Source organism: Muscardinus avellanarius (assembly GCF_963383645.1).
Source record: "Muscardinus avellanarius genome assembly, chromosome: 7".
Lineage (NCBI taxonomy): Eukaryota > Metazoa > Chordata > Mammalia > Rodentia > Gliridae > Muscardinus > Muscardinus avellanarius.
In genome coordinates, this window is record NC_137793.1 from 88,218,391 (window position 1) to 88,233,905 (window position 15,515).

Here is a 15,515-nt window from a genome sequence, read left to right on the forward strand (position 1 = left end):
AAGAGAAAGATGCGGATTGTGCGTGTTGGGGGCCCGGAAGGGTGTTTGGAATGTTACAAGGTACAAGGAGACGTGCAGGGAGCATGAACTTCCAGATGGCCGGGCTGCAGGCCAGTGAGGGGCCTGCTGAAGCCAGGCAGGGACAGAGGGCCATGGAGTCTTGGACTTGGGGGCCACTTCGCAGGCCCCAGGCATCCAGGCGCCCCAGTGCTGAAGAGGACATGAGAGTCCACTGGTGCGAGGGCCTGTCAACTACCTGTAAGTCATCTAAGTTGATGTCAGGTTCTAGAAGGAGGCGCAGAGTGGGCAGGGGCATGAGGGGCCCCCAGACTCCCGTCAAGTCGGCTCTGCTGTCTGCTCCGCGGGTGGCTGGCCCATGCACAGGCCAAGGTTGCTGAGAGCTGAGGCCGAGCTCAAGGCCTGGAGAGGACTTTTCTGGCCTGGCCCCGGGGCCTCCCTTCCCATGTGCGGCAGGGATTCCCGCCTCCTCCTTCCCCACCCCACGACTGTGGTGCATCTGCTCTGAGAAGATGCAGCCTGTGCTGGGCCAGGAATTTCCAAGGCTTCAAGTAGCAAGGGCTTCCAGGACGAAGCGGAGAAGTGGAACTGAGTCTCTGGTCAAGGTGAGGATGAGCAGGAGCAACCTGGGAAGGCACGATGCTGGGGATCAGCTGAGCTCTGCCCAGCAAGCAGATAGGACCAGAACGTGATAAGGACCCAGGGGAGAAGTGTGGCAGGGGAAAGAGTTCCAGAGCTGGAAGAACTGGGTGGTCAAGGAAAGCCCTGGACCTCTCCCGTTCCCAGGGAACAGGGCCATGGCTGGGACATCGCCAGCCTGCCCCTGGGGGCACCGGCAGGAGGCGCCGACCCCTGGTGGTAGCTGCAGCAGGCGCGGGAGGGCAGCCTGCCGGGGTGCGTGGGTGGAAGCGAGGAGGGGCGGAGGGAGGAAGCTGGCTTCCTGCAGCCTCCTCAGCCCTCAAAGACAGACAGACAGACCGACCGACAGACAGACAGCTGGCAAGAGGCAGCCTGGGGGCACAGCCCCTTCAGTAAGTACTTGAAGCGGGGAGGAGGAGCGCTGTGGGCCTGGTAGAGTGCACCGGGGTGAGAAGGGTGCACGAAAGGTGAGTTGGGGCTACCACGCCTGACACCTGATGTCCCTGAGGCCGGAGGGTAGAGGTGAAGGGACCCTCACGCCATGGGCGTACCCCTCTCCAACACCCATGCCTGCAGGGGCCGCACGGTGCCCTGGCCTCTGTCCCTGAGGGCATAGCAGCTCGGACACCCCACCACTCAGCACCTGTGACCCTGGCTCTGGGAGATGGGGACTGTCCTCCAGAAGAGATGTCCTCGCCACCTCCATGCCCCCTCTTGTGGCCCCAGCTGTTGCCCTGCCATGGTGCTGTCGCTCAAGGGCTTGGTGAGGCCATTTCCTGTGACGGTTACAGAGGCGGGAGATGGGGGATGGGCAGGAGGCGGAAGGAAACACCCCCGGCCTACCTCCCTGGACAGAGACCCCAGAAGCTAGAAGCTTGGGAGTGGATGGAGCTGCCCGGGGTGAGGAGAAGAACGTGCTGGGGGCCGGCAGCTGGGCACGCCTGGGCCTCCCTCGCTCCAGCGATGCAGGGGCTCAGCTCTCTTACTCAGGAGAGGACCTGCCTGTCTCTGTGAGCTTTCTCCTCTCTGTATAGTACACGTAGCTCACATTTCCTCCTTCGCCTTCTCTCACTTGGACCCCAGTCTAGAGCGCTGTGTGCTTGGGTCTCCCCTCTCTTCCTCCTCGATTCTTTCCTACCTCCATCTACAACTCCACACCACAGACTGCTCCTTGCCCCGAGTCCCACCAAAGAGATCCTGTCCTTCCGAGGATAAAAATAAAGCCATCTCTTGGGGAACAGAAGACACCCCCACAAAAACCCAGCAGATGGCTGTCCTGGGCTTGGGAGCCTCCTGGCCAATCAGACAGGCCAGAGGCCAGAAGCTGCCGGGCCCTGTCTTTCAGGCAGACCTCATGGCTGAGTGAGCCTCGCCTGGGCCAGTATCCCACCCCAGCATGGTCCAGGCCCGTGGGGGGCGCTCCAGAGCACAGCCGCCGACCTTGTCTTTGGGGGCAGCCATGACCCAGCCTCCACCTGCCAAAGCACCAGCCAAGAAGCATGTGCGCCTGCAGGAGAGGTGAGATCTTCCCTGGGAAGAGGGGTCTGCCCAGCCCTGAGCGAGAGTGGTCTCCTGCCTTCTCTCTATCTGACCCTCCCTCTGACAGCTGGGCCGGAGGCCCTCAGTTGTTGACTCCAATCTGGAAAGGGCAGTAATGATCATCATTTGCATGTTGTTTGGATATTCTTTGCATGTCTGGAGCACAAAGTTTCATGTCAACCCTGAGCCTGCTCCCTAAATCCCAGGTTTGACTGGGCAGTCCCTGGGGTGAGGCCAGGGGCCTTCTTGGTGCTGAGTGTAGGTCTGATCCTGGGGGCCAGGTTGAACATGGGAAGAGCTGGGCAGCTAGAAGGAGCAGTTGAATTTGAGGCTGCCGGCTAGAAGAAACAGTTGAATGCAAGCCTGCCCCGATCTGGCTGACAAAGGGCAAGGGGTTACAGCAGTAGCTTGAGCCCTTGAATTCACTCGGCCTCGGGATCAAGGGAAGAACAAGGAGCAGGCCCCTCAGAAGCACGCTCTAATAAGTCATAATGGTAAGGAAAGCCATTTTTATGGGGTGTGTGGTTGCTGTGCCTACAGACGGGGCTCCAATGTAGCTCTGATGCTGGATGTGCGCTCCCTGGGCACTGTGGAGCCCATCTGCTCAGTGAACACACCCCGGGAGGTGACCCTACACTTTCTGCGCACAGCTGGACACCCCCTTACCCGCTGGGCCCTGCAGCACCAGCCACCAAGCCCCAAGCAGCTGGAGGAGGAATTCTTGGTAAGAACTTGGGTTTCCCTCTGCAGTAGAGGCAGCTAAATGGCCCCACTCCATCATGGGCATCTCAGACATGTTCTTTCTTTGTGCCTCTTTGCGAGGAAACCCCGGGCTTGAGAGGAGGTTTCCCCCACGCTTCCTTTTTTGCTCTCAACCCCACCCAGGCCTCTGTAGAAAGGCGGAGAGGGATGGCCAGGGCCCAACTCTACCAAAAAAGGGTGGAAGGGGAGAAAAGGAGGCTGGAGTGGGTATTGGCTCTTTACTTGTTTCTCCCCCTGCCAGAAGATCCCCTCAAACTTCGTTAGCCCTGAAGACCTGGATATCCCCGGCCATGCCTCCAAGGACCGGTACAAGACCATCTTGCCAAGTAAGGGCTGCAGCAGGAGGGAGGCGGGCACCGTCCCCTGGGCTCTGAGCTTCAGAAGGCAAGATGTACGGCCTCGGCCAAGGAAAGGCACCAGGGCTGGAGCACCTTGTTTTAGCAGAAAAATATCAATACCACAGCCTAACGGGGAAAACGGGATACTAGTCACAGCAACCACAATGAGAATAATTGAAGGTATTTTCTGGGAGTCAGATATTGCCCTACATCATTTCCATTAACTCATTAGTGAAATTAATGAGTTAACTTCCATTAATTTCCATATGTCTCCGTGAAGTTACTACAATAGTACTTTATTTATTTATTTTTAATTTTTTTGCGGTACTGGAGATGGAAACCAGGGGCATTCTACCTTCGATACTGGAGCTGGAACCCAGGGACATTCTACCTCCGAGATACCTCCCAGCCCTATTTTTTATTCTTTAATTGGAAACGGGGTTTCACTGAGTTGCAAAGGTTTCACTAAGTAGCTGAGGCTGTCCGTGAACCACGATCCTCCTGTCTTAGCCTCCCAAGCACGGGGATTACAAGTGTGCACCACCACGCCTACCGCTACAATGGTATTTTTGTGCCCATTTTACAAATGAGGAAACTGAGGCCCAGAAAAGTGGCATAATTAACTTGCCCAAGATGACACAGCTTGTTGTATCAAGCCTTCCCCATCACCCTCACGCATGGGAAACACCCAGCACAGCTTTGCAACAGAAGAGGCTGCATCAGGATGCAGCCTGAGAGACAGAGGGCTTCCAGGGATCTGTGTGGCCGCAGGGCAGAGACTGGGGAGGGAGCAATGACGGGCTGGGCTGTCCTGCAAGCTGATATGCCCAGGGCCAGCACCTCCTGCTTTTCAGAGGCAGGAGCGAGTCCTGGGACCTTCTCCTGCCTGCCTCCTTTCCCCACAGAGCAGCCCCCCCAGCCAGCTCACCTCCAGTGCCTCCCAGGCTTGAGTCCTTAGCTGGCAGTGTGGGGGAGTCCTGCCTCCTGCAGACCCCCACCCCACCCCCGCAGCACTCTGCCTGCTGGGTGGATCCAGGCACTGTGTCCAAGTGTGGGGAGGAGGAGCCGTTGGCCTTGGCCTATTTCTAAACATCCTGGCCACCAGAGAGGGGAAGGGCCCTTTGCCTGAGATCACTCTGATCTCCTGGTTTCCCTTTGCCTGCAGCCAGGCTCACAGGGTAGAAGAGAGTCACCTCTCTTCTCCAGCTTCTTTATCCCTGTTTGGATGTGATTTGGAGAAGTCCCTCCTCTTAGAGCATACCTAGTGGCTGAGTGAAATCTGAGTCCTGGTCCCATATTGCCACCATGTGGTCCTAGGCAAGTCGCTCATCCCAGCCCCATATTCACCACCGGAAAAACATTCTCTGTCCACGGCACCCTTTTCCCATTCTTTTTGGTGCAACCCTCTACTTGCACCCGTATTGATCTCAGGGATACTTCCCGTTTGGTGTCTGCCCTTCATTCTCTTTCCTCACTTGTCCATCCTACGCAGCACCACTCTGTTAATCTTCCCAAATTATTGCTTTGATCCTATCACTAAACATCCTGCATCTCCCTATTTGTTTACATATAAAATAACACAATGGGTATGGAGCCACCTGCTATACTCAAAATACTATGATTGGAGAAAGAATGTTCTTTCCTCGGAGCCTGTTAGAGTCGGCATTAGCTGGTCAGCTTTTGACCCCTGACCTCCACTGACTGACACTTCCTAGATCCCCAGAGCCGTGTCTGTCTTGGTCGGGCACAGAGCCAGGAGGACGGAGACTACATCAATGCCAACTATATCCGAGTGAGTATCCCAGCTGCTGCATGGGCAAAGGGGATGCGGTGGGCAGTGTATGAAGATGTTAGATAACATCTTCCAGTGGTGGCCAGTGGGCATGTGCCGGGGTCTCCCTCCCTGCTCTCAGTCACCGCAGCCGTAGCCCTACCAGGCTGGGGACAGACACTAAAGAGACCCCAGACACCAGCCTAGAAAACAGCAGATATTAAAAATTTCTGAGAAGAGAGAAAGAGAGAGAGAGAGAGAGAGAGAGAGAGAGAGAGAGAGAGAGAGACTATCAAATCTCCTCAATTGACCCTATTACTCCATGCATGCCACCTTCTAAACCTGGCAGGAAGCTAGGTTTGTTGAACCCAGTTACTAGTTTCTAAGGGCTAATTGCTTCTGAGATCTGCATGGGAGAGGCCAGCACAAATAGGAATCAGTCTCGTCTTCTCTCTCTCTCTCTCTCTCTCTCTCACACACACACACACACACACACACACACACACACACACACACACTAGCCCCTTCTTTAGAAAGATGGTTTGATCGGAGCGGGCTAATAGAAACTTCAAGGCAAAATGGTCTCTACCCCAATTTCTCACTTCTATTGGTCTAAGTAGATGTGAGTGCAGCGCCCTCTCGTGGCCAAAATGGGCAGGACAGCAGTCAGGGTGCAGAGAGGAGAAAAGCCAAGCCAGCCCGGACAAACAAGGTCTTCCTTCCACTTGCCAGCAGAAACTAAGCGAACAGTGGGCTGGATTCCACCATCATCTTGAGGAGCAAGAAGCTGAGGACCCCAAAAGAGAGAGACAGGCTAGGGAGAGGGTGCTATATTTTGCTGCTAAATATAACCAAATAATATATAAAACATTCATTCACAAATATTGAACAGTTTTGGTATTAGTTCTAGAAGAAAGCTGCAAGAGAGAAAAGGACCAAACGCTTATAGAACACCTACTATATGCTAAACGATTAATATGTTTTATTGAACTTAATCCACACCACAGTCCTGCACGTAGGTATCTTATGCCCTGTTGACAGAGGAGGCGTACAGAAGGTAAGTAACAGCACGGTAGCACAGCCAGGAAATTCAGAACAGGGATTTGAACTCAGTGTTTCTCACTCCGGAACCCATGTCTGTTCCACCAGGTGGCTTCTGAGTCGTGTGTGTGTGTGTGTGTGTGTGTGTGTGTGTGTGTGTGTGTGTGAGCGTTCAGTGGCTTCAGCCTGGTCCCAGCACCTACAGAGTCTGGGATTTCCCCGGAGCTCTGAGTGGCTTCCCCACGTTCTGCGCCCCCTGCAGGGCTATGATGGAAGGGAGAAGGTCTACATTGCCACCCAGGGCCCCATGCCCAACACAGTGGCGGACTTCTGGGAGATGGTGTGGCAAGAAGAAGTCAGCCTCATTGTCATGCTCACTCAGCTCCGAGAGGGCAAGGAGGTAGGAGGCAGAGACACAGTCCTTGATGAACCTGAAAGGGCTACACCCTACCCCATCTCACACATAAGATGCACCCACGCAGGACGGCTTGTGGCCAGACGCTTCCCGGGAACCCTGAATATGGACAGTCAGCCCCAGCTCACCCCTGAGATGTAGCCCAGGGAGGCTGTCCATAGCCAAAATATGGGATGGGTGAGCATTTCATCGCAGAGTCTCACTCAGGAGGGCCAAGCCCCAGCAGCTGACTTCCCCAGAGGGGATGGGATAGAGAGGGAATACCAGCCCCTGATCCAGCTGATAGAGCCTTCCTTTCCTGACTCCCAGCTCCCTCCCTTCTAGAAATGTGTCCACTATTGGCCCATAGAAGAGGAAACCTATGGACCCTTCCGGATTTGTGTCCAGGACATGAAAGAGCACCCAGAATACACTGTGCGGCAGCTCATCATCCAGGTACCCCCTTGCGGCCAGGCCCAGTCCACAACAAAGATGGCCACCCCACAGAATCTCGGGAGCCCAGCCCCACCTTTGCTAGCAGCCAAGTTTACTGATCTAGACCTTGAACCCACATCTCAGAGAGATACCTGAGCCACAGAAGAGAGAAAAACTTGGGTACTGCCCTCAGGGAGCCTCTCATCTGATAGGGCAGCACCAACAAGCCAAGTAGGAGCCAATAAGAAGCACTAGCCACCTATTACCCACCTCTGCTGGGCATTCCAGGTGGCGAGAGGAAGAACCCAGGAGTGTGCCTTAGGAAGGAGAGGAGGTCAGAAGAGAAGTCTAATGACCCACGCAAAAACGCCCTCCAAATGCTTTCTATTACTGTATTGCATTTCTCTATCAATTCATTATTTCCCAATCATCCTGGGAAGTAAACCAATAAAATACCGCTGTCCTCATTTTCTAGGTGAAAGAAGTGGGGTTAGGGGACCTTCGCAGAGCCATGTGCTAAGTTAGAAGCAGAGTCAAGACTTTGGTCTTTCCCTGTCCCAGGATCTTGGGAGGGGGGTGATGAACAGGAAGAGTCAGCCCTGCTACTCTGAGTCAATGGCTCTCTGTGGATAGTTCCAGTCCTCTCCCTCCTCTGGCACCATCGAATGTGGGCAGTGCCTTCCCCCCAGGCCTCTCATACCAGGTTTTTATGCCCTGTCTCCATCCCAGCACCAGGAGGAACGTCGGTCAATAAAGCATGTCCTCTTCTCTGCCTGGCCTGACCACCAGACTCCAGAATCGGCCAAGCCCCTGCTACGCCTGGTGGCCGAGGTGGAGGAGAGCCCGGAGACAGCCACCAACACTGGGCCCATCGTGGTCCACTGCAGGTGCGGGCCCTCCTTCCACCATGGTCAGGTCCTCTGCTCCTCCGCCCCGCTGGGTCTCTTCGGAAGGGGTCTAAGCAAAACAGCATCAGGCAGACCCAGTTCTTACTTGGGCAGGGATCCGTGGGCCATTCAGCACATGCTCTGTTCTTATGACCTCCATGCAAACCTTGGACATATGGGCTGGACACTCAGTCACAGTACAGAAAGGGGGCAAAGTATCAAGAAGCGTCTAGTCAGCTGGGGGAGGAGATAAACATGATTCTTACCGTTGGAAAACACATTTATTTATTCCTTCCACTGAGCCAGGCATGGCGTCACATACCTGTAATCCTAGTACTTGGGAGGCTGGGACTGGAGGATCACAGGTTTGAGACTAGCCTCAGCAATTTAGTGAAACCCTCAGCAACTTAGGGAGACACTGTTTCAGAATAAAACATGAAAAGAGATGAGGGTGTAGCTCAGAGGTAGAAGGTCCCTGGGGTCAATCCCCAATACAAAAATTATAATATAATTTATTTATATTATATAATTTATATTATATAATAAATTATATATATTTATATATGTACCTTAGGCTGGGCATGGTGCCACATGCCTGAAATCTAGCAGGTCAGGAACCTAAGGGCAGATTGCAAGTTTAAGGCCAGCCTGAGCAATTTAGAAAGACCCTGTCCCAAAATAAAAAATAAAATAAAAAATGGGCTGGGGATATAGCTCAGTAGTAGAGTGCTACTGGGTTAAATCCCCAGTACTGAGGGAAGGAAGGAAGGAAAGAAGGAAGGAAGGATTGATTATGTCTGACAATGTTAGAATCTAAAGACAGCCCAGTAGTGAACAAAACAGTTTTTTCCCTGACAGATTTACAGCCCAGTAGGAATGACAGTCAGTTAAACGATTAAATCTGACACAATGTGAGGACAGCTATGATGGGGATGGTAGGGGGGAAACAGAACCCAGTGGCCTCGCCCAGACTTTGGCCTTTTTCTAAGAGGAAGGATGGCTTCAGTTTGCTAGGGAGTTAGCTGAGTGGAGAAGGGAAAGGGAAGCATGACAGGCAGGTGGGGCAGCACACGCAAAGGCCCAGGGAAGGAATTTAAAGATCCCTACACTGCTGAGCCACGGTTCGAGGGTGGGCGGTGGGGGAAGAGGGAAATAAGGATGGAAAATGAGCCTGGAGGGGAGGTGAAGGCCACATGAAGGGGTGGGGGGCTTGCAGGACGGCAGTGTGCACTTGAATTGGCCATTTTATTTGTTTGCTTATTTATTTATTTATTTAGATATTGGGGATCAAGCCTTAAATTTGCCTCCTACTTTCCTCCTCCTCCTCCTCCCCCATTTTCTTTTTCCTTTTTGTACTAGGATTGAACCCAGGGCCTCCCATAAGCTGACAAGCACTGTACTATTAAGTTTATATCCCCATCCCTTTTCATTTTAAGATAGAGTCTCACAAAGTTGCCCAGGCTGGCCTTCGAGTAGCTGGGATTACAGAGATGGGTCACTGTGCCCAGCTCAGATTTGCCCTTTAAAAGAATGCTTCGGCCACAGAGTGAAAGTAGTTGGGGGAGGGGGAGGGTGCTGCAGGAGACAAGACTTAAAACATGGAGACCATTTGGGAGTGGGCATCCAAAATAAAAGAGAACAGAAGCAGAAAGTACAAACAGCGGGGCACCTGGACATCAGTGCTGGCCCTCATCAGGGTTTCTATCAGGCTCAGGCAAGAAGGCTTGCTAAAGAAAGGGAGGGAGGGTTTTGAAATAAAGGGCAAGATAGAGCAGCGCAGAGAGGACTGTGGGAGGGAGCGGAGGTGGGCAGTGGAGGCCCGGTGCCAGCAGCCTTGGAAGCTGAGTCTGAGCTGGGAGGAAGTGAGGGTTAGACAGGAGGGCTCCAAGGGGTCAGCCAGCCCACAAGCAGGGCACTGTCAGATGGAAACTGTTATAGACTCTTCAGAGATCATCAAAGTGTCCACAGGAACCGAAGGTGACCCAGACTAGGCCTAGAGTATAGCTGGTAAAAAGTACAAACTCAGGGCTAGGGTGTGGCTCAGTGGAAGAGCTCTTCCTGGGCATTGAAAGAAAGAAGAAAAAAAACTCCTCCAGTCCTAACTATAATCTACCTCCGGTGGGGACCCCAGGAGTGCTGCTCCATCTCCAGAGCCCTGCCACCGCCCCCCCACCACACACACACACAGCATCCTCAGGTCCATTTCTTTGTCCATAGTTTGGGGCTGGCTTCCATAATCCCTGTTCACCTGCCTCCTGTAGTCCCTGGTCTCCTGTGACATCCCCATCTTCTCTCTGGTTATATACAGTGCAGGAATTGGCCGGACAGGCTGCTTCATCGCCACCAGAATCGGCTGCCAACAGCTGAAGGCCCGAGGAGAGGTGGACATTCTGAGCATCGTGTGTCAACTGCGGCTGGACAGGTGGGTCCTCGGTACACAAGACCAATGACGTTGATGCACGGCCGGGGGCCTATGGGCATCAGAGCACTGCCAGGCACATAAATCTCCAATCATTTGAGAAAGGAGAGGACCCCTTCGGCTTAAAGAGCAGTTTATTTTGCAACTAATACCCAGAAAAGATTCTCTACCTGTCATTTTAGCTTGGGGGCTTGGAGTTCAATATTCCTATGGATTTACCATGACCCTTCAGTTTCTCACTTTTTTTTTTTTTCCTACTTGGAAAAGCTGGGACACAAGACATGGTTGGTTCTAGAAATGAGGCAGCCACAGGTAATAACAGATGCTCACAGGCATAGAGAAAAAGAGGCTTGTCTTGCATCTCACCGGCCTGTGGCTATTTCCCTAGCCCCCAACCATCTCTTCATTCATTTCTCCTTCCTTCCTTTTATCTTTCTTTCTTTTTTTTGGTGCTGGAGATGGAACCCAGGGCCATTCTTCTACCTCTGAGGTACAGCCTTAGCCCTTTTTAAATTTTTCATTTTGAAACAGCCTCCCTCAGTTATTGAGAGTCTCACTAAGTTGCTGAGGCTGGCCTTGAACCTGTGCTCCTCCCGTCTCAGCCCCCCCCCCTCAAGTGGTAGGATTACAGGCATGTATCACCAGGCCTAGCTTAGGCCCCATTTCTTTATTTAGCAAGAATGGTTTCCTCCCCAAATAGCTGTTAGAAGGAAGGGGTTAATTTACATGAAAGTGTTTTAGAAAATGGAAACTACTGCTCAAATATATGGAATTATTACTTTTAGCTTTAAGGTTATTGAAAAGAGAAAAATGTGAGAGTCAGGAGTATTCTTGGCCCGACCTGGGGAGTCAGAGGTTGGTTTTGAGAGTAGCTGAGTGGATAGGGGATGACCAACGGTACATGTCAGTTGGGGTGCCCCCTGCTTGGCACCCAGCCTGGAGAAAGGGGCACAGGGCTTCCCTTGTTAGGGGAGGCCTGAGGGGAGCAAGGGGGGAATAGAAAGCAGAGAAGATGAAGATGTGGGAAGGAAAAAGGACTTTTGCAATAGGACTAGGAAGATGTTTAGATTGAGCCATTGGGCAAGCACCCGGCCCTCCTTAGCTCGCCATCTGCGTTTCCCTTGCAGAGGGGGGATGATCCAGACCGCAGAGCAGTACCAGTTCCTCCACCACACTCTGGCCCTGTACGCGGCCCAGCTGCCCCAGGAGCCCAGCCCCTGACCCCTGCGCCCCCCTACAGCCCACATGCCAGCCTCCCCTCGGGCCTGGGAAGGAGCATCTGGGGAAGTGGGCTGTGGGACCCAAGGCACCCCGCCTGGGCAGAGAGAAGGAGTGCTTCATAAGAGAGCACCTGGGGTCCCAGCAATGTGCGTCAACAAGGACAAGGGGCCAGGCTTCACCACTGGCCACGCCTCTGCTTCCTCACGTGGCCCCAAATGGACAATCAAAGAGCCTCCCAGGACTGAGCTAAACACAGAAGCCGGCATTTGGGACAGAGTAGGAAGCTCTTCTCTCAGATACTCTTCGTGAGCTCAATTTCTTCGTCTATGACACGGACATAAAATGCTTCTCTGCAATATGGGAAGCAATTGGAGAAGTTCCTAGAAGCCATTCCAGCTGTATCCTGGGACCGACAAGAGAGCGATTCCAAGGTTGTCCTCCACCCAGGCCCTGCCGAAGCACAGGCCAGAGGCCAGAGCTAGGAAAAGTCTGGTCCTGACCTCAAATTCCCCACATCCTAGCACAGGCTGTCTGCTCTACCCTCTACCTCTGTGAGCACCGGATGATACCCTCAAAAGAGAACAAGGACCCAGATTCCCCTGCTTCCGTGCACATGTCCTGGGAGGAGGCTACAAAGGAGACCAGCCATGGCGGTTGAAATCTCTGGAAGAGGGAACATGTGGCGATCAGTCTGAGGCCAAGCAGGCTGCCTGGCCTCCAAAACTGCCTGCCCCTCCCCCTGGCTCTCTACGGAGGCCCAGCTCTTTCAGCTTCGCTTCCAGGACCTCAAAAGATACCCTGGGTGCCCACAAAACCCCTAAGAGAGAGGAGACAAAGGGTTCACTCCGATATTGGAAGACCCACCCCACCACACCCTCCATGCCACGCATGTGCAGACCATACCTGGAAAGACTGGCTGTTTCCAAACTCTGTGTGTGTGTGTGTGTGTGTGTGTGTGTGTGTGTGTGTAGTTCTGGGGATTGAACCTAAGGGCATTCTACATCTGACCTACACCCACAAATCTATTTTTTGTTTGTTTGGAAACAGGGTCTCACTACATTTCTGAAATTCTCACTAAGTTGCTGAGGCTGGCTTTGAATCTGCAATCCTCCTATATCAGCCTCCTAAATACTGAGATTCCAGACGTGTGCCACCACATCTGGCCCAAAACAAATCTGGATAACCATTCTGTGTACCCAGAGGGGCTCAGACTGAATGGCATGCCTTCCCATCTACTAACTCACTCCCCTTATCCCTCTCAGCAACAATGCAATTTTCAGATGAACCCAGATCTATCTCAGGGCTGAACCACACCCCTCAGAAAAGCACCCAAACCCTGAGCGCTCCTTGACTTTGAGGCCGGCTGCCTCGAGGATAAAGGAAAGGCACCCTTCTCCCTGGTCGCTGGCCGCAGAGAGCTGCCTTGGCTGACACCCCCGATGACAGCTCTCCGGAAGATCACCCAGTGCGGCAGCTGAGTTCACTTTCTTTGAGCTCCTGCTTGGCCCTGCTGAGCGAGGTGGAGGGCCTTCCAGTGTCTGATCCCACCCTGAGCTCAGACCCAGCCCAGAGGGAAACAATTGCATAGCCCCCTGGGTACCCTCTCTCTCAGTCCCCAGCCCTGCTCCAGAGCTCAGGGGGACGAGCTCTGGAGAAGTAACCAAGTGGAAAAAATAAAGGCTTCTTGGATGACTGGTTCCTTCCTTCTTCCATCTTCTTCGGAGGCCTCTGGGGCTCTTTATAGCAACAGAGAGGAAGACTCTGTAGACTAAGAACAGGCTGCAAATCTTTACCCCTGAGATAGGCACTTTCCTAGCCCTCCCAAGGACATAAGACAAAGCAAAACTAATTAGTTTAGGAAGACACAAAGTCCTGGGTTCTATTCCTAGCGCTGCAAAACAAACACACACACACAAACAAATAAACAAACAAACAGAAATCAGTTTCTCATAGTTCTGAAGCCTGGGAAACCCAAGATCAAGCTGTCTGTAAGTAGTGTCTGGTGAGGCCCACATTCTGGCTTATAAACAGAGCTGTCTCTCTCTGTTCTTACATGGCGGAAAGGACTCAGTCTTGCTCCCTCTTTCCTCACTCCTTTGTTATTCATTTATTTATGGCACTAGGAGTTGAACCTAGAGGCATTCTACCTCTGAGCTATGTCCTGAGTCCTTATTTTTGAACTTTTTGTTTTGAAACTGGGTCTTACTAGGTTGCTGAGAGTCCTGTTAAGTTGCTGAGGCTGGTCTTGAACCTGTGATCCTCCTGTCTCAGGCTCTCAAGCACAGGGATTAGATACATGCACCATCACGCCCGGCTTCTCTCTCTCCTCTTTTATAAGGACACTAATCCTACCTAATAGGGCTCTGTCCTCTTGAGCTAATCACCTTTGAAATACCCCATCTCCTAATACCATCACCTTGAGGATAGGATTTCAACATATAAGTTTTGGGGAGACACATTCAGTCATGCAGACATACTGTGTACATTAGGAGCGAAAGAGGGACATCATATAAAAGGCAGAGAGTAGAGAGATGGTGCTTAATAGACCAGAACGATGCAGGGCATGGTGGTGCACACCTATAATCCCAGCACTTGGAAATCTGAGACAGGAGGATTACAGGTTCCAGGACAGCCTCAGCAACATAGACTCTCAGCAACTTGGGGAGACCCGGTTTTCAAACAAACAAAAAGTAAATAAATAAATAAAAAGGTCTGGCGGTATACCTTGAGGGTAGAATGCCCCTGGGTTCAAGCCTCAGTGCCATGATAAATAAATGAATAAAATTAGGTTAAGTAAAATAAACCAGAACATTATGCTGGTCTAAGACTCTGTGATTCCTCCGCTTTGGCAGCGATGTGGTCATTTGGGGTCATTTAACTCTTAGGTAGGTTTGGTAGATAAGGCTGATTTTTTTGGTAGCTTCTTCGCCTTTGACTAAGACAATAAATACACTCTGCAGGAGCACATTTGAAAACCCATTCTTGAGGAGCACCCAGCAGAGGCTGGGGAGGAGAGGTACACCCGGCTGATCACCTGCTGACTTGGCTTGGCAGGCCTTCCACCACCCACTCTCCATTCTGCTCCTAAAAAAAAACTTTGCTTCTTACCAAAATGACCTACATTTTTTCCTTGCCACAGATGCCCCTCACTGGGAATCCCCTGCCAGAATTTCATGTTTCAGGATCATCATGATACTAGCCCAAACCAGCATCAAGTTCAGTCATCTATTTTACTCTAGGCCAGAGGCCCCTAAACAAGTGGCCGGGGTAAATTATGGCTAATAAACAAGATGGAGTTTTGAAAGAACCAAAGGCAGTCGGTCATGACGGCACACACCTGTGATCGCAGGACTTGGGAGGCTGAGACCTGAGCGTCCCAGGTTGGTGACCAGCCTTAGGAACACTGAGAGCCCCTGTTTCAACTTTTTTTTTTTTTTTTTTTTTTTGAGGGTCTGGGCATGGAACCCAGGGCAATTCAACCTCTGAGCTACACCCCCTGTCCTATTTTTTTTATTCTTTATTTCGAAACAGGGTCTCACTGAGTTGCAGAGGGCCTAAGTACCTGAGGCTGTCCATGAACCGCGATGCTCCTGTCTCAGCCTCTCGAATGCTGGGATTACAAGCGTGGGCCGCCACGCCCGGCTGAGCCTGTTTCAACATTTAAAAAATAATAATAAACTAATAAAAAGGGCTGGGGTGTAGCCTGGAGGTAGAACACTCCTGAATTCAATCTCCAGTACCCCCCCCCCAAAAAAAAGCAGCTGTACCCCAAAGCAGCTGTACTCTCCACTGGGTACATGTGGGAGGGGGATATCTCAGTACTCAAGGATGCTCAGAGGCCAGAGTTCAGGGAACAGAAAACCTCCACTGCCTCTGTTTCCTAGAGAGCTCATCTCCGCGCCCTGAAAGTGGGCGACCCACCCTTCTGCCACCAGGAAACGCTCTTGTTTACTCGGGACCTCACCCGCCTCGGGTGCACCAGGCTTTAAGGCGCAAGAGGGAGGCAATCAGGGCGCGGCCGCCGAGGACAAGGGAAAAATAAAGGCAGCCC

At 52.3% G+C, this 15,515-nt stretch overlaps 2 protein-coding genes across 3 annotated transcripts in view; one reads left to right on the forward strand and one right to left on the reverse strand.

The window, feature by feature from the left end:
• Positions 1-1,225, reverse strand: part of LOC308265143 (receptor-type tyrosine-protein phosphatase V-like) — a gene marked incomplete at both ends in the record, with an annotated part of 34,323 nt that extends 33,098 nt beyond the window's left edge. Inside the window, 4 exon segments of the mRNA XM_080698736.1 lie at positions 65-285; positions 790-904; positions 997-1,086; positions 1,196-1,225. Of these exon segments, the coding sequence (XP_080554862.1) occupies positions 65-285; positions 790-904; positions 997-1,086; positions 1,196-1,225 (456 nt within the window).
• PTPN7 (protein tyrosine phosphatase non-receptor type 7) lies at positions 163-11,464 on the forward strand (the record flags this gene model as incomplete). 2 transcript variants are annotated; one of them, XM_080699538.1, is made up of 10 exons in its annotated part: positions 163-258; positions 2,007-2,175; positions 2,737-2,920; positions 3,200-3,284; positions 5,012-5,088; positions 6,371-6,508; positions 6,848-6,958; positions 7,667-7,824; positions 10,133-10,246; positions 11,371-11,464. In XM_080699538.1, 9 exons carry the CDS (start codon positions 2,054-2,056, stop codon positions 11,462-11,464), a joined length of 1,083 nt encoding a protein of 360 aa, XP_080555664.1. The 2 variants fall into 2 exon arrangements, with proteins under 2 accessions (XP_080555664.1, XP_080555663.1); XM_080699537.1 differs by lacking the exon at positions 163-258 and having other exon boundaries at positions 2,054-2,175; positions 3,203-3,284.
• Between the last annotated feature and the right edge of the window lie 4,051 nt (positions 11,465-15,515).